This window comes from Vidua chalybeata, chromosome 10, assembly GCF_026979565.1.
Source record: "Vidua chalybeata isolate OUT-0048 chromosome 10, bVidCha1 merged haplotype, whole genome shotgun sequence".
Classification (NCBI taxonomy): Eukaryota; Metazoa; Chordata; class Aves; order Passeriformes; family Viduidae; genus Vidua; species Vidua chalybeata.
This window is the reverse complement of record NC_071539.1, coordinates 25841278-25863924: the sequence shown is the minus strand read 5'-3', so window position 1 is coordinate 25863924 and position 22647 is coordinate 25841278. Positions and strand designations below refer to the sequence as shown.

The following is a 22647-nucleotide window of genomic DNA, read 5'->3' as shown; positions in this document are numbered from 1 at the left end:
TCAAATCAGGACAAAAATGGTTTTTCGAGTGAAATTTTCTTAAATATTTGAAGGAACACTTTGGGAAGGATGGGAGAACCAGCACATGGCTGGGGTTTTATCTACTTTATTGTTCTCATACTGTCGGTGACAGATGGCCCCTCGGTATCTGCTTCCCCAGGATTATTTAAAGAGACTTCATTGCTAAAGTAAAAGCAGATCAGCTGCCAGTGGGCACTGAGGAGGGAAGGAAGGGTGCTGCACGGCAGGGCCGTGTGGGACTCTCGGTCCCCCATCAGATGGCAGCACAGCACGAGCATAGGAGAGCAGAGGCTGCAGGCACTGCACCTCAGCTGGCATGGACCGCAGCTCAGCTGGCATGGACTGCGGCATTGCACTCCCGAGCCTCCTTTTCCTGGTACTTTGGGTGCCCGTGGGAATGCTTTGTACATGACCCAAAGGATCCGTCCCAGCACAGAGAAGGAGTGAAAGATAGGAAGGTAAAACACACATGATTATAGGAATTTTTAGTACAATGACACAGAACTGATTTAAACTTTTAATGTAGTTTCTTCTAGGCTCTATGACTTACCATTTGATACAAATACACCTACATATAAAAAACAGTGCATACCCCTCCTTGTCAACACAGGCACAGGTTACACTTACTCACTGCTGAAGCCCTCACGATGTGCAATCCTAGTTGTCCTCCCGTGTGAGTAGGACATCAGCAGCTCTTAAACTCAGACCTCGGCCTGAAACTCATGTGAAGTGAGAGTCCTGCAGTCTGAGCCAAGCCTCCAGACATACCAGCCCTCCCTGCAGTGAGCTTGAGAGCCAGTGGTAATTAGCAGGAAATCTTCAGCTGGATGCTTGAATAAGTGTTGTGATTCCTCTGTTAAAAGAATTTCTTACTCTGCATCCCTAATGCCTAGTACTAGTCTGCTTTACTCTAAGATGACAAGTTTTTGCCAGCCAGCACAATTCAACTTTTAAGTAACATGAAAGAAAAAAATTCTGTGTTTTCATTGCAAGAAAAATTAGTGCTGAGGTCTTGGTAATCTTATTTGCAAAACATTCCATTGTTTGTATTAATTATGCAGCTGAGACTATCTCCTGCAACCTATAACAAAGCATTTCAAAACTGCCCCACTTCTCCAAGGACTTTTGCTACAGACACCAGATGACCTCGTGTCACCTCCTTTCATGCTTCACCCGGCTTTGGGTCACTTGTGATCTGATGTGACCTGGATAAAGAGCTAAAGGGCTGAGAATCTCTGCCCTTGGGCACCCCATTGCCTTTGCAGTGCTGAGGAGCCTGCCCGAGGTGGTGAAAGCTGTCAGGTGCCACCGACAGTCACAGTCAGGAGAAAGGAAGAAAGCCTTCTCCTCACAGCGGGACAGTGGAGCACAGCAGTTTCCACCCTCCCACACTCCTGGTTTCCCCCCTGCTTGCCCTGAGAGTTCAGATGTGTTTCAGAAAGCTCTGTTGGAAATGAAGCCTCTGCAGGGTGCAGTTGGGACTGTCTGGGCTGGTCTGTACAGCTCTTCTGTGTGGGCTTTGAAGCTGGCACTGGGGACAGCCTTGGCCCACAAGCACTGAGTGTCTCAGATTGCCCCAGATGACCACTGAGATATTTCTTGTGTTTTTCTCCTCCATTTTTTAGTGCCTGGCACGCAGTGCTCTGTGACAGCCCAGCAGCCTGCTGGGCTGAGGAGGTGCCTGAGTCAGGGGTGCATCCTTTGGCTGTGGCACTGCACTGGCCCCAGCACCAGCTGCAGAGAGGTGCCTTTTGGTGCCATGCTCATCTCTATTGTCTAAGTGGACACTGGAGTGAGGACCTCTGCCAGCTGCATCAGGGATTCCTCCAGGAGAGCGCTGCTTGCTCCTGGAAGCGGATGCCATGTGCTTGGGCACAAATCAGCTAATGTACAGATGGGTAAGCAGGAGCCAGGCTGCAAACCACCAAACAGGGCAGCTCCCCAGCTGGCACAGCTCAGCTCAGCTCTGCTCCAGTCTGGAGCTGAACCTTTGGCCCCGATTTACTCATATAGAGGGAGTTCTCCACACTGGTGGCTGCTCAGCCAGGAGGGCACTCTGTACTGTAGCCACATGTAGAGGAATACTAACAAGACATGCTGAGCCATCTCTAGCAGTAAAAGTCCTTAGGAGTCACCACAGAACATTAAACCTGGAGGAAAAGAACAAGCAACTGGTGCTAATGGAGAGGGCACAAAGAAAGAGGAAGATCTTACCCGAACAAAGCTGGCTGGAAACCAGCCTTCACTGTCCAGAATCCTCCCCCACCACCACTCCTTGTTGGTGGCATCCATTACTTCGATGACATCGCCGGCCTTGAATCCCAGCTCCTGGTCATCCATGGTGACGTGGTCCCAGAGGGCTTCTGCGTACACCACGCTGCCATCGCTGATGAGCTGTGGGCAGAGCAGGCACACTGTCAGTCCCTCTACGCCAGCAGCATGTATGCCAGCCTGGCTGCAGCCCTGGCACACGTCCTGCTGACTCTGTACCCCCATGAGCAATGAGGAGTTGGTGCCAGGCTGGCAGTTGCTTTTCCTGATCCTGCTTTCAACCGCATTTACTCAGAATCACTTGCACACACTATGTTTACTACCATAAAAACATAAATTCTAGTATTTCATACTGCTGGCTTTGCCTCAGCCAGTAAACAAGGCTCAGTGGTACCTTGTTGGTGGAGGATGCTCTAGTGCTGCCAGTGCAGCTCTGCTTTGGAAAGCCTTGAAATAAAACCTTGAGCATCAATATTTAGAGACATACTTCAGAGCAAAAAGTACTGGAATGGTCTGCCCAGGGAGGTGGTGGAGTCACCATCCCTGGATGTGTTTAAAAAAAAGATTGGATATGGCACTCAGTGCCATGGTTAATTGAGGTGTTGGGGCTGGGTTGGACTCAATGATCTTGAAGGTCTCTTCCAAGCCATTGACTGTGTGAATTCTGTGAAAAAGCATTCAGAGGCCTCAGAGCTACTCTGGAATGGGTAGAGCCTGAAGCCTGTAATATGGTTAAACATAGCACTTAATATGCTTAAAATAAGACTCCTGGAGAGTTTTAAGCATTTATACTGAGGAACAGCAGTTATTTACTGCATGCCCCATAGAGGCCCCACTCTAGGAAAAACAGAACCCCCAACAATTTAGAAAACCCAAACCAAAACTGAAGCCCATGTGGCAGGAAGCTGCAAGGGGGCTCCTGAGCATAGTGATGCTGTGCCTGGAGCCATTGCTGACCCTTCCCATCTCAGCTGTGGGGTGGCCAGATAACACTTGGGTTCTGCTGCAGTGGTGTCTCTGTGGGCTGGTCCTGCTGGCCACCACAGCAGGAGTGCCTGATGCCACTGGTTTATCAGTCAGAGTCTCCCTTGAATTTCAACAACTCCAGAGCACACTCACAGAGTTCCCTGGGCCTGAGTGTACCCGGGACTGTCTGAACACCAAAGGTTTTCCCAAGAAGATGGAGTATGTACTGGAGTTCTGCTAAAAAGGACTTGGCCATTGTGGAGTGGCAGTGAAGGCCTGTTTTTCTCCAGGAAAACGGTGCAATGATGAATTATGGGAAGACAATAGGAAGACAATATACAAGGCACATGGGAGAAAGAGAAAAGCTGTGGGAAAGCCACTGTCCCTTGTAGGTCTCCCAGCAGTGCAGCAGTGTCACCACAGCACACAGGGCATGGGCCACCCACACCCCTTGGGCTGCTCAGTCACCCAGAGTCATCCCCTGCTCTGGGTTACTGCTGCTGCCTCTCCACAAAGGAGAGATGCATGTTGGAAAAGAAGGTCAGTATAATCATCAACTGGGTAAATCAGAAGAGGGTTAATGAGGCATTTGAAAGAAAATTGAAATGCAGTCTGCCTTTGGATAGCAAATGCCCCTTCACTGAACCAGAAACAGCTTAATGCAGTGCTTCCATTCTGACAGAAATAATGGGATGATGGGGAAGGAGAGGGTGAGAGGTTCCCACTTTACACAGCCAGTGTGTAACCAGAGCTAGGTGGGATGCAGTGCAGTGATGCTATGTGTATCTCTGTGAAAGTAGGGGATGGATCCATGTGGCAGCAAAAACAAAAGGGTTATTGATGTTTTAAAAACAACAGAAGTGCCTCAGAATGGTCATGTAGAAATTAGAGCTTCTCCTACTCCAGAAGGTGGTGGGATCAGCCCAACTGAAGTGCATCCACACTAATGCATACAGGATGGGAAACAAACAGGAGAAGCCCAAGGCTATGGTGTGTAAGGAAAACTGGTCTATAGCTGCCACCACAGCAACATGGTGGGATGATTCTCACAACTGGAGTGCTGCAGCAGGTGGCCATAAATTCTTCAGAAGGAACAGGCATGGAAGGAGAGGCAGTGGGGGAACTCTGTATGTGAGGGAGTGTTTTGATGATGGTGATGACAGGGTTGAGTGTTCCCCCTCTCCTGGGGGGCAGCAGAGGAGCAGGCTCTGCTCTCTGCTCTCTTGTGCCCAGTGACAGGAGCCACAGGAACGGCCTGGAGCTGTGGCAGGGCAGGTTTAGGTTGGCTATCAGGAAAAGGTTCTTTCCCCAGAGGGTGGTAGGGCACTGAACAAGCTCCCCAGGATCACAGCCCCAAGGCTGCCAGAGATCAAGGTACGTTTGGACAATGCTGTGAGACACAGGGTGGAATTCTTAGGGTGTTTGTGCAGGGCCAGAAGTTGGACTTTGATGATCCTCATGTGTCCCTTCCAACTCAGGATGCTCTATGATTCTCTAAATACATTTATCCATGATCTGGATGAGTGGATTGAGTGCACCCTCAGTAATTTAGAGGTTTTAGCTTTTTAGCATAAAGCAGTGACAACTAGAGAAGGGAAGAGGGTGGGGAAGAGAGTAGAAGTGTATTTTTCCAGACTTGGCTATCGGATTTCAGCTCTAGAAGAGCAGCTGGGCCATGGGTGAGGGCAGGTGTAGCCAGTCTCACAAAGAGCTCTGCTGCTGCTTTGGGACTGCAGGGACTGGTGCCTGCGCAGACCACAAGCTGAGCCAACTCCTCCAGCTGCAGGGAGGCAGAGAAGTAACAGGGTGAGGGGGTAGCTGGAGCCCAGCACCTGACCAGCACTATGGAGGGGAGCTGATTACATGCTCGGATCTCACTCTCAGTGCTGGGCACACACCAGGTGAGAGCAGCTGTGCCACACCCTGTGGGAAGGGATGGCTGTTGCTCAGGATATGGGCAGAAACCTTCAGAAGAGTGGCATCCAGCAGGCTTTTCAACATCCAAACTGTGACCAGCACATAGAGAACATGGCTCTTTCTCAGACAAAATACCTTGTCTGTGTGTTTAAGTATGCCAGCCTCGATCAGTGCTCCAAGTGTGATGTGCAGGCTGGCACGCACCGTGGCCATTTCCAGAGAGAGGCTAAGTGGACTTCCTCTACCACTGAGATGGTCACACAAACAGAGCACTGATGATGTGAAGGCATTAATACCACACAGTACCATGCTGTCACATCTTGGTAACGTGATGAGAAGACAAGAGACCAAGCCTGACCCAGCATTCACAGCACATAGGGTTGATACACTCAGCTCACAGAGACACATGGTTCTACTCAGAGTCACTGAAAGCCACGGGGCTGAGTAGAGAATCCTCAGCTGGTATTTTAATCCAGCCATTAATATTAATACCTTACATTTTCTCTATTCAACAACAGCTATACTGTAGGTGTGATCTGGAAAATACAGGAAGTCACAACTGTGGGATCACCAGCCTGGCCAAACAGGCAGGCAAGACACTGCCAGTTCTCATGCAAAGGAATAAATAAAATACACCTGAACAGCAGGCCAGGATTTGTTTAAATGACCACAAACACCATGTTTCTGGGGAGAAATGATCTATATGGAATAAATCATGAAATAAAGAGCAAAATATTATTTCATCTGTTCTTGGGATTATCTCAATTAATGTAATAAAGCAGCACTCAACACACCTTCATGTGTTCAGGCTGACAGGCTCTGCCTGGCCCCCTCCCTGCCCCACCTCCTCCTGTGCTGGTACCCCAGGGTGGGCAGGGGCAGACCTGGGTGCTGAGCACTTCTCAGTGATCAGGGCTCTGCTCCTCTCTGCCCCCAGCTCAGGCTGTGCCTTATACTGTTATTTTCCACTGTACCCAGTCCAACTCCTAGGCTGATACAGAAATATCCACTACACCCAGTCCAAGAGCCCCCTTTCCCAGACCAGGTACAGGTGGGTAGCTCAGAGCCAGGACTGGCATTTCCATGGCACAGGAGCACCCACAGTGCCACATGTCACTGCAGCAAGGAGAGCTGCTCCATCCTCCCCCAGGGGCAAGCTGCCATGGGCAAAGAGGGGCAGGACTCTGGTGCAGTAAGGTAGAAAAATCATAGAGAAAGGCTTCATAAAATCAGGCCTGCTCTCCTGGAATCAGTGGCTGGCCCTGTCAAAACTAGCATTTTGCAAGTTCCCACGTGAAAGCAATCCTGGTGTGAGCAGTTTGTTAACATAACAATCTAGTCCTGGGTAAAAACAACTTGGACCTGTATAAACTGGTTTTGCACCTTTAGATAGAAAAATTAAAACTATCTCTTACAAACAACTTTCCTGAGAGTTTGAGTGACCAATCAACACAGAATCACAACTTGTTAATAACCAATAAGGTAATTGGCAAGAAAACTACTGACCAATTGGAGTCCCACACAAGGTCTGTAAAACAGTATAAAAAAGAGTTATGTGAATAAAGAATGGGCTTTTTCCACCATGAAGAAAATGGAGTCTGTGTGATTTATTCCCATAGGACTCTCCTACCCCAGGAAGGATAAAACACACCAGCAGGTAAAAGGGTTTTGGCAAAATGTGTTTGAGGTGGCACCACCAAGCAGCTCTGCTGAGGGAGCTGTCTGGCTCCCAGAGGAGTGTGCATGGAAGAGGATGCTCACCCCTGCCAAACACCTCCTTGGCTCAAAAGGCTCAGCTCACTACACTTTGTTCTCTGCAATTCAAGCAAGGTTTTGAAAACAACTACTAATTTTATATGAAACAACATTTATGTGCTGGCTTTGTAATGTCAAGGACAACTTGGTACATGTTCTTGAAGAGGCCCAAACAAGTGTATAGCAGAGAAAAGTTAGGAGAGAGAGAATGCAAACCAGCCACCCCACAGCTGCTCTAGCTCCTGCAGCTGGCAGTGGGGAAAACAATCAGAAATCAACTTTTTTTCTTTGTTTATAAAAACATCTAACTTTGTAGACAGCAGCATTTGCAACCCAAAGGCAACACTAGCCCAGATGCTTGAATCTGTAAATCAAGGGCAGCTCTGTTACTGCCCTGGCCTTTCTGTGTCCCCATTGCAGCCCCAGGCTCCTGTTCCAGCCCTCCCTGCTACAAGGGGAAGGCACTGGAGCTGATGCCTTGGAGGGGCTGCCTAGAACAGAGGCCAGACAAGATTAAAAGAATAAAGTGGGTATTTATTAAAGGCCTTCAAACAGGTTTACCTTGGGCAGTCAGAAATCTCCCAGAGGCTACAGGCAAGCCAGACAATGCTCACCAGTTTTTCAGACAATTGTAAGTTTGGTCCATTCACATATCATGCGTTAATGCTCCAACTACAGCTTCAGCTAATGAAGTCATTTACCCCCAGTTTGCTCCCCCCAATTCACTTTTGGTTGTACTTTTTGGGGCCCCGAGGCTGTAGGGTGTCCTTAGATCTCAGGCCCAGAGGGATTGTTTTGTCTGACCAAAATGTGAAGACAGTTAACTAACACTGTATGGAGTTTGGAGTTATGCACTAATGCAGCACAGGATCTGAAAAATATAAAGGCTAAAATCCTAAGGCATCAGGGCAGCTCCTCCCATGGCACAGATGGAGGGGAAGATTGATGGATGGCTTCTCCGAGCACTGTCTACACAGAGGCTGCCAAGGAGGAGACACAGCCAGGGCTGGTGCACAGAGCTGCCCCAAATTAAGTCCATTACATGTGGGTAAGCAGACCTGGCATGTCAAGGCCCATACCATGGGCTTGTTGGCATTGCAGCTCCTTGGTCCCTGTCTGTCTCAGGCTGGACACCTTGACATAATTACCTTGTATGTCCTGGTCTTGTTTGGACAGGACCTCCAGGCAATATTAACAGAGATAAAAGATCTCAGCAATTTACAGAATGAGGATGAAGATGCCTTTAGGAAATATTTATCTTTGAGCTACTTGTTTCTATTTGAATAAAATTTGAATACCTTTCTCTTGAACACGCCAAGTACACTGGATCATGCAGAGCCAAAAAATAAACCCAGGAACATCAAAAGAACTGGGAAAAGGGAAGATCAGGGAGAAGGTACCAATAGAATGGAATTTATTTCTCAGCTCTGTGACCCTAAAACAGACACGTTCCACAAAGAGCACCTGAACCCAGCCCTTCCTGGTGAGCTAAAATGGTTGCCATGAAGCCTGTGCTCATTGCCTGCCCCCCCAAAATTGTGTGTAACAGACTGAAGCTGAACTAGTCCTGCACACAACATTTAAGCCCTTCAGCAGTCCTGACCCCAGAGGCAAAGCCCTCCCACAGCTCCAGTTCCTTCAGCAGTCACTTTGCTTCCAGAGCTTCTCCTCTGCCTCTCTCATGCAATCTGCAGCAGAGGAGTGAAAAAAAAAAAAATTTACCTACACACATGCCCCAAAGTTGTGCTTCATTCACACAAATACTTATTTTCTCTGAATATGAGCAGAAGCCAAAACTGGCCTCTGCCTTGAACTGAACCCATGTGATAGTTTTGAAATTGTCACAGAATCACTGGGTTGGAAGAGACCCTCAAGATCATCGAGTCTAACCCAGCCCCAACACCTCAGCTAAACCCTGGCACCCAGTGCCACATACAGTCTGTTGTTAAACACATTCAGGAATGGTGACTCCACCACCTCCCCGGGCAGGCTGTTCCAGAACTTGATCACTCTTTCTGTAAAAAACTTTTTCCTAATATCCAACCTAAATTTCCCTTGGCACAGCTCGAGGCTGTGTCCTCTGGTTCTGTCAGTGCTGCCTGGAGAAAGAGACCAACATCACCTGAGCACAGTCACCTTTCAGGAGTTGTAGAGAGTGATAAGGTCACCCTGAGTCTCCTTTTCTCCAGGCTGAGCACCCTCAGTGGTTCCTCACAGGGTTTGTGTTCCCAGCCCCTCTCCAGCCTCCTCTGGACATGCTCCAGTGTCTCAACATCCTTCCCAAACTGAGGGGCCAGAGCTGGACACACCACGACTCCACAGACTCGAGGTGTGGCCTCACCAGTGCCCAGCACAGGGGAGGAATGACCTCCCTGCTCCTGCTGGCCACTATTCCTGATCCAGGCTAGGATGCCATCGGTCTTCTTAGCCACCAGGGCACACTGCTGTCCTGACAGCTTGCTCTTGCTTCCTCTCAAAACTTTTAGGTACACTGTCTAATGATGGGCAACAGAGATTAAATTTATCTCACAGAGCTTCTGTCATCTGAGCAGCAGGCACTGAGTCTGAATGAATTATCTGGATTGGCTTTTCAGAGCGTCTCCCCTTGTGGGGAGACAGACACCCCAGGGAAGGGCTCATCTTCAGCATCCCTCTCAGCATGATGAGCTAACCAAGCCCCTGGGCTTCCTGTCTCCCCTCACTGCCAGGCAGGAATTTGGGCTGGCTCTGCTAGACTGGACTTGCTGCTGCCTGGCTGCAGGGTGCCAGAACTACCAACTCAGCTCTGCAGGCACAGCAAACACTTCAGTGCTTCTTGCTGCTCCCCTGCCCACATGTCCCAGGGTAACAGGAGCCCTCCCTGCCAGTGTGACAGGGGCACGTGTCCCCACGTGGGCAGTGCTTGTGTCACTGCTACATTCACAGGCCCACACACCGTGCCCCCTGACAAGCCATGCCCTTGGCATTTGTTGCCCTTTTGCCTGCACTGTAAGCTGCATATTTTTCAGCAGAGATTTTTGAGACTGATTAAGGGTAGTGGAGGACTCTCAGGCATTTACCAAGCACTGCAGATCTCCATTCAAAATATTTTAATTTGACAGTGATTCTCCTTAACAAATCTAAAATGTCAGTCAACAAAGATCTTAATCCAGCTAAGTGTGCTCCACTGATATTCCACAGTGCTGCTTTTTTAATCAGTGCCTGTAGTTAAACCCCTCATGTGACATCTACTACAGCTGCCTCCATTTACCAAACATTCAACATTTGTCATCACATTTATTTGGTAAGAACTATTTTCCACAAAACCATTATGACTGGCATTAATTACATTATTCCCTTTTATTTATATCATCTGAGTCCTGATTCACTCTCAGAAGTGATTTAAACAGATGGGAAGAGGAGGAGGGTCCCCCCTGCAGCAGGCAAGGAGAGGCTTTGAAATCTGCCTTAATGCAGTGCTGCAGGAGCAAGGGAAGCGGCCCTTTGGGAAGTGCAGGGGGCAGAGCTGTGCTTCATGTTGACTGAACCTGTGTGTGAAGAGTTTGGCATGAGAAAGTCTGCCAGGGGTGCACATCCCCTGTGTGCCATTAAATGGGACCCTTCCAACCCCAGAGTGATGCACGAACCTCTCAGTTCCTCACCTAAAATGTGTGGAGCTGATTATTACAATGCAAATGGAAACAACTTGAAAATTCCTTTCAGCCATTTTGCTTTTGGCTGAAATAACTCAGGAAAGTTCTTATGAAGGAGAGAGGACAGTCACCTGCAGCTGAGGAGGAGACCTAAATCACTTCAACCCTGACAGTGCCCTCAGGACTGTCCCATGGCCTGTCCGTCAAAGGTGTGGGAACCCAGGACACCCCTCTGGCTGCCCTGGCTGTCTCTAGACCCTGGCAGGGGGCTCAGAGACCTTGGCATGAAGTCAAAAATACCTGTGGCTTTGATTTTAGCCCGTGGGAAAAACTGCCAACTTTGTGTGAGGAATTACAAGCCACAAGGGTTTGAGTAGTGTGGTAGTTGAATTAATACAGGGTGAAAAAGTACAATTTTGGGGCTTTTTAGAATGGGGTTTGAGGGGACAAGATGGAGGGATTTGGGCGTGGTCCTGACCTTCTCCTTCTCCTTGCCCTCCATGTCTTACTGTGATTGGTGACACTTTTCTATTGGTTTCAGGTAGAGACACACTGTCCAACATAAATGATGGATATTGGCACGTTATTGTAAACATAGCACACGTAGTTTTTGGTTTAAAATGTAAACACCACCCTGAGGGCAGACAGAATGCCATGGCCGACCTGCTGGACAGAGCTCAGCAGGTCAGAGAAAGAATGTTCTAGATAAGAGAAGATAAACCGACCCTACGCATTCAGACTCCTTCTTTGGCTGCGAGGGCTGGGAAATGAGGACTTTTACATTCTTGAGGTCACCTTGACACCACAGACCCCGAGAAAAGGAGCCTGCTCATTTGGGGAAATAAGATCCCTAAGTTTTGGCATAAGGAAAAACCAGGAGCAAAGCCCTTCTCAAGCCTTTCGGTAACTCTGCAACAGGTTCTCTGTGTGTCACATTTTATAGCTGCACATTGCAGTAGCTGGTAACATGTACAGGAAATAAAGCTGAAAAGCAGCTTCCATTTAAACCTGTCAAACAATTTTCCAGAGGACCTTTGTTGAAAATATATAACACATTTATTTTCTGGTATAAGTGAAACGTATTTTCACTCTTTCTAAACAAGTAGATACAACGCTGAGTGACAGGGTAACAAATGGCAACAGAAATTCAAATGTAACATGAACAATATCTAACACGAGTGACTGACTAAATGAGCTGCTTCTCAGGAAGGTCTCTGCAGACCCATTTAGGAAAACACCAGCCCTCTCCATCAGGGTCAGAAGCCCAAATATCAGGAATGACTCAGAAAGAGAGAGGAGAAGCAGGCAAGGCACAAAGAGCAGCATGAATCAAATGTGGGAAGAGTTTCTAGGCCAGCACAAGCTAAACAGACCTTGAAAATGCAACAGAGACAGGTGGATGGAGGGTGGCCATGAGCTGAAGGCTCACAAAAAGGTTATTTCTAATCCAGGCTGCTGGGTGCCCAGTGAAACCACCAGGCAAGAAGCTTGGGACAAAAGCAGGACCTTTTCCCTGTGGTGCATAATTAAGCTGTGGCACAGGAAGCCCCACAGCCCAACCCAGAGATGATTTTTAAAAAGATTAAGTAAATGTAAGTCTTTCAAGGAGATTTAAACACATCCTGTCTGGATACAGCCCACCAAGGACCTTAAACACACCTGGGAAGGCACACAAGGCAAAGAACCAAGCCATGCTTGCCTCTACTCCTGAGCAGTTACCCAAGTCACAGGTAAAAGTGTCACTGGTTGGCCCTACAGAGCTGGGCATTAGGGTGGTAACATTTATCTCACAGAGCATTAGAACATGAGGGTAGTGACAAGCACAAAAGGAAAGAAATGCTGATTATTTGTATTATCCACAGATATTTCTTAAAACCAGTGAGCCCTGGAGCTGTTAACCTGGCAGGCACAGCTCCATCCCATAAGCTACAGCAACACTGGCATCCAGGTGGAAAATCAGCAGCTGCCAGCACAGTAATTACAGGGACATTAGGATGTCCCCTGGGGCAGGGCTGTTCCTCTCCTGCCTGGGACTCCTCAGCACTTCCACACATTCAATAGAACAGATCCCACACACTCCATCTTACACCAGCAACCCTCACCAGGGACACACATCTGGAGCAGCCATCCATCCCTACACATGGATGTCTAACTCCTGGCATGCTTTTCTTTCCTCCAGAAAGGAGGATGAAAGTGCAGCCAGGGAAACCTAGCTGTCCAGATACTGCCTGGGAGAAAGAGTCCCTGCACGCAGGTCACAGGAGCAGGCACATGCTACATCCCCACTCAAAATGTCCAGAAAGCTCTTTGCAATTAAGAGCTCAAAGGACCTCAAAACCTCCTTAAAGACACAAAACTTAAGTCATTCCAAAGCTCTAAATCAGCTTAAACAGCTTAAACTCATCTAAGGCCCTACAGTGTTTTAAGCATTTTAAACCCATCTAAAGCCTTAAAGTGGCTTAAGGAGCTTGAAATACTCTAAGGTTTAAAAGTGGTTTAAGATCTCTAACTTTTGGCTCAGCCACTCCTCTCCCACCCCTCACTCCTCACCCCAGCCACCCAGTCCCAGTTACCCCAACCAGCCCAGATGCTGCCAGAACAGCACCTGGAAATTGTCCATGTACCCTTCTCCTACTTTCTTTGGCTTCAAAGACCGCAAAGGTGCAAGGCCTGGGGTTGAACTCTCAGGTTGGAACAAGACTCTGACCTAGGGCTCACACATCTACGAAGTTTGTAGTTTCTGGTTTCAGTTTGGCTGTAGATGAAAATTGTCTCAGACTGCCTGACTCCCCACTTGACCTCACCAACAGTTTTGAAGTCTACACTCACAGCAGAGGATGAACCAAAGCTAGTTACCACAATATTCTTCATTTTCTGATGCCCTGATTTTAACTGTGCAGCCTGGGAATGGAAATGGCCCAGGATGTTTCTGTTTGGCTGTTCACACATTTAAGAGTGATTGCTGTTGCATCTTTTTTACACTGCCATTTCTCAGACACCCAAGTAGAAACTATTTTCATCAGAAAATTGTATTTAATGCTACATTAACACATTTCTCTGTCACTTATGCTTTCCCCATTCTCCTCTTGCTGCAGCTGCTGGACTACCCTTCCTCTGTGCACTTCCTGGAATATTTAATCTCCTTTTCCCTCTCTGCAGGACAGCTCCTGCTTCCACCACTTCTCTCATGACTTAATTCTGGAATTTTTCCTATCTACCTCTCCTTTGCTTTCTCTTCCATCATTATTTCTTTGCACAAATGAGGATTATACTCCACAGATCCCTCAGGACAATGTATCCAAACCAGTTCAGCTGTAGCTATTCTGCCACACAGATTTATTGAGGATAAATGCTGCATCCTGGCTTCTTGAAGAAGGAAAGGAAAAGGAGCCATGCAGGTCACAGGCTCTCTGCCTGATGATGACTCTTCCCCCAAAAGATATAGCAAGTTATGGAATCACTTGTAGCTTGAAGGCAAACTAACCTAAATTTGTTTTACAAATAAGGTTAAAGAAAACATTTAAAACCTGATACAAATTGCATTGCTAACAAACCCTTCTGAATCATCCAAATGTCAGCATCAAGGCCCAAACACACATGGCTTTCCTTTTCATGTGTGTGCATGAGTTAATTGCAATGGAACACATTGCAAAAAACATGCTGAAATAATTTGTATTGCTCTTATCTCCTGTGAAAACATCTCCCTTGCATTAAACTGTGCCAAAGTCTGTACAGCACTGGCAGGTGCTGCCAGGAGTGCTGGGCCAACACATATCAATTTCCATGACATGACTCTAAGATGTTCTCCTTCCCTCAAAAGAACCATGCACAGTTTAGTATCCATTTTCTTTTAAATTTTTTTTCCTGAGAGAGAAACCCTGCAGGGTTTTGGTGACATAAAACTTGTAACTTCCACCACTACTACCATCACCCATCCCCTGTCTGGTGATCTCTTTCCCATGGTACACAACACTGGGCTAGATCCTTTCTTCACAGAACTAGGAACTGCTGTTTGTCCTATTGTTTGAAAATGGGGCAGAGGAAAATCTGAATAACAGAGAAGAACAAAAAAAGACCTTGGTAAAGTCTCATTGTCAGGCAAAGGAGGATGCCTAAGCCTTTGTTTTTGGTTAGTATCTGTAAATATAAAAATGAGTCATTTCTTTTGTAGTCCCTGCAGAAAGTTATTCAAGTTATGTACACCCTAGTAAAAAACACCTTTTCCTATTGGAAGTGTCCTATGCTAGGCAAAAGAGATGTTCAGGAAGCAGCAGCTTCCTGGGATCTTCTGAGGCCCTGTACTATTCTGCTTTTGAATATATCCATTTTCGTCATTTGTCTCACATCCACATCATCTGGATGAGGAGATTCAATGGCCAAAACAAAGCTAAGACCTCGAACCAGAACCACATTCCTGTTTCCAAGACCACATTGCAAACAAGTCCTCTAACTACAGGAGACCAAAGCAGCTGCTTCTCCTCCTGCAGGACACACTTTTGGTCCAGGTAGGAAATCCCACTCCTCCCGTGGGAGGTGTGCGCCAGTGCTCATTCCTGTCCCCCCGACTCCCTGCACAGCCCTGGCACCAAGAGTCATGCCTGGAGTAATCCTGGCCACAGCTTTCCAGCACGACAAAGTGGTTTTGCAGAGGCAGCTGAGTTTCAGCTGAGCATGCTCTGGTAGGGCAGGCAGCGATGGGCTCCTGCCATTGCCAGTACTTCTGTCTTGGCATCCAGGGCAGATCTTCTCACTTTGTAATTAGATTATGCTTGTTATAATGAGTGCTGGCTCCTGGGCACTACAGGTGTGAACTGGGATGCTAAAAATACCAAGCCATGACTCCTTAGCAGCCTGTCTTTCCGTAATCTCCTGCTGGAACCATTTCATCTGGTGAGGTGAGGAAAGCTGAGTTGGGCTGCTGCTGAGAGATCCTGCTGTAGCTGCTTGGATTCACCCAGTGCCTATACCCAGTGTTTTTATTTCCATATAACATTTTCCACATCACTGCAGATACTCAACATGCCAGGAAGGGACCAGATCATGGTTGAGAACAAGCACAACCAGTGGAGCCCTGCTGTACCTGTGCTATGTGGAGCTGTAGCACCACAAAGAACTCTCAGGTACTGCCCCTGCACAGTGGCCACTACAAACTAGCAGGAGACAGCAACTGAGCTGTCCTGAGCTGATACCCCAAACAGACACAGCACTGGACAAAGACAAGGTTTTCAGGTGTGGGCCCTGTGCTGTTTCCTCCATGCCCTCAGCTTTGGCCAGCTCTGGGCAGGAGGGGCTGCAGGAAGGACAGAGGGAGCTGAAGGCAGCCCTTGTTGCCTGAGCTGGGGGAGGAGCTATCTGATCTGCCACCAAGGGACAGCAGAGATGCAGGTGTCCAGTGTGAAACTGGTGCTCTCTGGAGGGGGAAGCACGCTGGAAGGGGCTGTGCTAGGGTCTCTCTCCAGGGAGGGAGAGGGGGAAGACAGGACAGGACCTCTGTGCTGCAGCAGGATGGGTGGGACCAGAGCCCAGTACCAGCCCCTTGGTCCAGAGGAGTCTGGCAAGGGAGACCAAACCCCCCAATTTCCCTCTCTGTGGTCCTTCACACCTGGCTGACTCCTCTGCTGAAAGGCTGACCAACACACTCTTTGTACTTTGGGAGACATTTTTCTTTTAGCACCTCCAACACAGGTGAGCTATCACGCTTATCAGTACAAATGCAGAAAGCTTGCATGCACACCACAGGACAGGAAAAGCCACTGTGGTGTGAGACAGGTCCACACCACCTCTTTGAGTTCCAATTCTGCCACTGCCAAATGCAGACACAGAGTGGATGCACTGTATGTGACACCAAGAGTCATGCCTGGAGTAATCCTGGCCAAAGAACACATACAAAGATTCATATAAGACATAATTTTATTCCAGTTTGCAGTACACTCTGTAGTTAACAAGGCCAGTGACACAGCATCAATAACAAGTACTCTCCCTCTAGAAATCTTTCTTTAACCTCTGTAATGTGGCTTCTTTTGTTGTGTGTTAATTCTTTATTTTAAATCAATACACTGGAAGGAGTAATTAAAAGTAATTGTTGATGGTATCATCCTAAGTGCATACTGTGTTTCTTATCTGGCCAGCTCATGCCTTGGATTCCAAGAATAAATCACAAAGACAGCAGATACCACATATCACCACAGAAATGAGTTTAGCCTGGGAGAACAAATTAAGCAAAGATATAATCTAAAGCCCAGATCTCCCTTTGGAAATGATGTCTTGGTCTCGCTCCTGTTCACAGATGCTCTTTGCTCTCACAAGGCTCAAAGCAGAGCAGTAGCAGAGCTCTCGCCTGTTAAATATTCTGGTGGATTTGTCCCATGCAGCGGGCACAGCAGGTCCCTGTCCCTGCTCAGCACATCCCTGTCTCTGTCCTTGCAGGGCTGAGGACACATCCCTGTCCCTGTCTCACAGAGCACCACAGGGCACAGGAAGAGTGCAGGCACAGCTTCACTCTGCACCCAGGGAGGAGGAGGAGGAGGAGGAGGAGGAGGAGGAGGAGAAGGAGATGTCCAGTGGCCACACAAGGGCCTGGCTGCCATGCCCTGCTCCACAGCCGGAGCAGGGAGCCATGGGCACCAGGGAGCAGGGGGCACAGGGCTCCCCAGCTGCCTTGCCCCCATAGCCTGGCAGTGCTGCTCCCTCCCGGGGCTGTGGCCCCAGTGCCAGGGCAGGGCCTGGTGTTCAGGTGACAGCAGGGAAGGCAATCCCAGCCCTTCTGCAGAGCACCCAGCTCTCCTGGCAAGTTAGTGCATTGAGAGCAAACTAGAAAACCCACCAGAAATGTCAGAGCCTCTTCCCTCCCCCCAGAGCTCTCCTTCCCCACTGTCTTTCTATCACCATCTACAGCTTCTGCACACAATTCAGGGATCCTTCACCAGCTCTGTTTTTCCTGGGCTTTATTGATCATTGCAGCTTCTTCAGCCAAGATGTGAGGCAGAGTCACAACTAACACCAGACTGATTAACACTGGTCAACTGCAGCTTCCAGCTGAATGTATACAGCTGTAGGGGAAGCTGAGGAAGGAGGAAAACACTGATGTCCTCATAACAAAACTTGAAACAGATACTTCAGCATTAGTTAGGTATTGAGAATCTAGACAAGCACTGGAAAGAGGAAATTAAAATTCACCAAACATTAAGTGGAAAAGTGTTCCCAGGCTCATAGCAACCCAAGCTAACACCTGTGGCAGGCAGCATTGGAACACATATTTCCAAAAAGTTCTCTGTAATCTTTATATTTTTCTTATCAGAATTTTAAAATGCAAGAACAGTTCTACTTTTTTTTTTTTTTTTTTTTGCTCCCAACTGTTCTGGTACAAAATTATCCTAAGCAGGAGTAATGCAAATTTCCCTAAGCAGGGAAGGGAAAGGCAATTTCACCAGAGGGCACATTACCCTTTCCTATAACATACTTTTCTTCCTCACTGTCCTGCACTCCCCAGAGCCCTTGAAAGAAACAAATCTTCCCTTTAGTTCTCTAGCAGCGAGCAGGTCTTCTGCTGGGGAAAGCTTGGGCACTTTCCATCAGCAACTGCCATGTTTCCTGCAGGAAGCAGCACAGCAGCTCTGCACCCCAGAGGCACCAACTGCCCAAACTCACAACATTCCTAGGCCTTCCCAGGTTTGATATTCCCAACTTAGCAGAGCCCTCCAGCAAGCAGCAGGCATCCCCAGACAGAACATGCAGCACTAGCAGAGGGTGAATTGCTCCATCACCACAAGACCAGCTCCAAGCTAACCAATTTTACAGGACACTTAATAAAAAGAAGTTCCTGGAAAACTTCCCTGAAGTCCCTTCCTAGGCAGAGTGGAACAGGAAGCTACAGTCTCCAGTTCAGTGACAAAAGGCACCCAAGGAACATTTCAAGGGACATGGCACTGAGCTGAACAAGAGCACGAGTCACTTGATAAATCCAGGCTCAGCCTAGGCTGGCAGACACGTGTGCTCAGCTTCCCAGCTGCCCCTCACAGCTCCCACACACTGAGCCAGACCCTGGGATTATGAATGGAGCCCATCTCCAGGTCCTCTTCAGAGCTACACATGCATGCAGACCCTCTGAATAACTGCTCTTCTCATCTAACATCAGGGTTTTTGCAGTACTTCAAGATACAGAGCAGGCATGACAGCAATAACTGGCAGTCCAAACTTGGTGCAGGGGCTGCCATGATGCTGAGGCCTCTCACTGCTCCCACTGACAAAGGGTGGGAGCTTCAGAACCTCAAGCACTTTCAGAACCTGCTCAAACCTTGTACAGGATTTGCCCCCATAGGCAGCTGCCAAAGGCTTTCTGTCACTGACCCCTCTGAGCCCAAAGCCGTACTTTGGTTCCTCATGTGCCATTTGAAGACTGAGGCATACATTCCCATCATTCACTTGGCCTTTCCAAGAAACAATCCTTTTTCCACCTTATGCCATTCAGTTCTGATTCCAGCTGAAACTAAGACCTCGGTAAAGTTTAGAGGCAAGAGAAAAGAGATTTGTTTGAAAGCCAAGTTGTGAGCTGTAGTTAGCTTTTGGTTTTTCTAATAGTAACTTCAGAAAACGACATAGACTGGATGGTTTTGGTGGCTGTTATCACAATGGATAGATAATAGAATTTATAGCCTAGTTTGAGATTTTTAATAATTTGAAACTGTTCATCTGCATAAGAGATTCCCAGAGAACTGCAGGGGGCTGGGGCGTGCTGCTGCCCCACACCCAGAACTGCAAAAGAGAGTCCTCTCTCAGGGAAAAGATGTTCTGCACCTCAGCTGTAACAGAAAGGAGCTCTGCAGGTACAAGTTCCATGCTTTGCATGCTAAAGTGATGTGGTTTTGTACGACACATGTATTACACAATCACATAAATAACTGATACAGAGTACATCACTCATGATGACAGAGACAACACCACCATCCAGCCTTTCTCAACACCAGATCAGACTCCAGGAACCATAAATATTCACGTCTGAAAGAGCTGCAGTAGCCTCAACCATTAGTGCCAGCAAACACACTGCCCTTGTGAAAGCTGTACTTAAATTGCAGATTACCTAACACACAAAATGAAGAATCCTGATGAATTTTAAGGGCTTGCATCTTTTGCAGTCTTCTGCACAAAAGCAAGAATGCCATTAAGAACAGTGCATTATGCCTTCCTTTCCAGTCTGTCTTCCTCCAGGGATGTGTCTCCTCCAATGCCATCCAGTTGAGGGCTGCTCCACTGGGGTGCCAATGCCAAGTGTGGAAGTGCTGCGGTGTGCAGGGCTGCTGATAACATCACGGAGGTGAGCAGGCCTGCATGGGGAAGGCACAGCAGGCCTGCACGGGGCAGGCTGCCTCGCTGCCCTTCCCTCCCACCCTTCCACAGGAGCACTCCTGGAGCTGCTGCCCTGCTGGGCATGGCTGCCCCACTGGGCACGGCTGCTCCAGCCTGTCAGGAACCAGTGGCCTGCAGTCAAGTGTCCCGTGCCATGGCTGTGCCAGCCATTTTGATACATACAGCTGATAAGCACTGAGGTATCATAAAGGAAATGGGATTAAAGCCAACAAAACCCTTCTTCCACACTGCTGCAGTGTTTATTCAGCCTGAATTCCTGATGGACTCTATTAATCAATCTTTTTGGCTAATTGGCCATTACTCATGCCACAGCACAGCACAATGCTCACAGTGTAGCGGAGGCGTTACAGGCTTCAGCTTTTACTGCAGGTGTTTACATGTAGCTGGTCCTTGTGTAAGGGCTCCTTACAGGATGTTTGTCCCTCTGCAAACAAAGCAGCACCACCTGGGCTTCTCCAGGGCTGAGAAGTGCTACGTGCAGGCACGGAATCGTCATGGCTAGGAATCAAGGCTGATTAGTGCCACGGAGAGCGGTTACGATCGAGCAGGTTTGGCTCCGTTACCTCTCTCCCTTTCTCTTGTTTACCTGGGATCCAAAGCGCAAGGCACGAGTGATGACAGGAGGAGAGTAAGGGGAGCAGGGTGGGGAAGGATCTGACGATTAAAAAACACGGGAGCAATACTCTGAGACACACAGTCACCGTAACAGCAGACAAGCAGACCAGAGGCAGACAACGACAAGCTGACCTGCTGATTTGTTGCCCAGTCCTGGAAAGCCCCATGCACCACACCACTACCGGCAGTCCTCCTTCAGTGAAATGCCAAAAGAAACATCAGCACCACGTTGACGATGATGAGGAAGAGCAGGATGACAAAGACCACTATCCGCTGGGTCTCCGGGTTCATGTTGCAGCGGAGGAAAGTGTGAAGTGCACTCCATTTGTGCCTGCTTCTGTCGGGGACCTTTGCCATGGCTTCAGCCCCCAGGAGATTAAAAAAAAAAAAAAAAAAAAAAAAAGGAGTGAAAAAGCCTAAGTGCCTGCCAGGGCAGGATGGGGCAGAAGGGCTGTGAACAAAAGCTGTTTGCAGCTCGCAAAAGCCGAAGCCTAAAGGGTTCGGCACAGCTGCAGCACGTGTGCCAAACACCCCCTCATCTCAGGGCGAGCTTGTCAGCAGATCCCCGGGGTTCCGCGTCTTCTGTGCCCAGGGAGCCGTCGCCATCGCTCCCGCAAGAGGAGGACATCGGGTTCCTTGTGGCGGAGCGTGGCGGAGCTCCGCAATCCGGCTGCGATGTCGGCTTCCCAGAGAGCGGCGCCGCGATTTGCTGCGCTCCGTCTCCAGGATACACCGGGTCTTAGCAACCGGAGCGCCGCCCGGGGTGTGCGGGAGCCTCTTAAGGAGCGTCAGCACGGGATTAGGCGGCTGCTTTTCTAAATCCTCCCACCCGCACTAAGAGTGCCAGCAACGGAGGCGAGTCCTGCCCAGAAGGCCAATGCCCTGCTCTGCACAGGTGAGGGCACGGGCGGCTTCCCGCACACCTGAGCGAGCAACAGGTCGGGGTGTTGGCAGAGGGACGGGCGATACAGCCCTGCCTCTGCCTGGGAGCCGGCAGAAGCAGCTTCTGCTGGGTTCTGCAGTTCGCTTCCTGGCAGCATCCTGAAGCCAGAAAGTCTAAAGGACTTGGCTCCCTCTGCCAATGTCTCTGTGGGCCTGAGTCACTGCAAATCTCCATATCTCTGCAATTAGAAAACCTCTATTCAGCTCTGCAGAGCCCTAAATGTGCTTTTATGGACTTAACTTTTGCTGCTGGACTGCAAAGTTCACTGAGCACCAAGCTGCCCTGCCTCAGGTACACTCATGGATGCCCCAGCTAAGCATATCTCTCACCCGTGTTGGGTCAGGAACAGAGGGAAAAGGCACTCCTCCTTGGAAGGATGAGGGATAGATCATGGAGAACACCCAGCACAGGCTTTTCTACTGCAGTCCTTTTGTTTCCTCTAGCCAGCAAAGCAGAGCCCACCTCTTACTCCACAGCCAGCAGCAATCACTTCCCAGGAGAGGAGGACTCAGACTCAGACTCAGTATTAGGATCCTTCATTGACAGGAGGCAGCTTCACATCTTCCAGTTCTCACTTACGCCACACATTCCCCCTCATGAAACTGAGGGATACAAATCCAGCAATCCTGATACCGAAATGGGCTCAATCCACACCTTGGATTTAGAGCTGGGTGAGACTGGAGCTGATGGAAGATGGAGTTAGCCAAGAGGATGACTCTGCACTTTACACAGATGTTTCCAACATGGCCACACACGTTCCTAGGAGCAGGAACCAGAAAACAAGGTTGTCCCCCTTAAACACCCCAACTACTAAACACCTCTGGTAGCCTCCATCTCTGGGAAGGGCCATGGGGGAGCAGCCACATGATCTGGGTACAAATGGAACACTCTCAGCTTCTCTCACAACTGAGAAATAAACTAACAAAAAAGCTGGGTTTTTTTCAGGTGTTAGCACATCAATGCCTGTAATGTTTCTTGGGGATCTGTACAGCTCCTGGAAAACAGCAGGTAAGATATTTAAATGGGGAAAGGTTTAAGAGTTATGGGTACTGGTACTTTCCTTTAATTTTGGAGGTTTTTTCCCTAAATTGCGCCAACCTCAGCAGGGGCCATACAGAAAGGGCACTCAAAATGTCCATTGTTTCCTTGTGCTTCTGCAATGTT

At 48.6% G+C, this 22647-nt stretch overlaps 1 protein-coding gene across 4 annotated transcripts in view; it reads right to left on the bottom strand.

Moving 5' to 3' along the window:
- ARHGEF4 (Rho guanine nucleotide exchange factor 4) overlaps positions 1-22647 on the bottom strand; it is a 122337-nt gene that overhangs the window by 9788 nt on the left and 89902 nt on the right. For 3 of the 4 annotated variants that reach the window (XM_053951718.1, XM_053951719.1, XM_053951720.1), the window contains one exon: positions 2236-2415. In XM_053951718.1, the coding sequence (XP_053807693.1) occupies positions 2236-2415 (180 nt within the window). Of the gene's footprint in view, positions 1-2235; positions 2416-20672; positions 20866-22647 lie in introns of those variants that run through there. The other variant, XM_053951721.1, reaches the window with a different exon arrangement.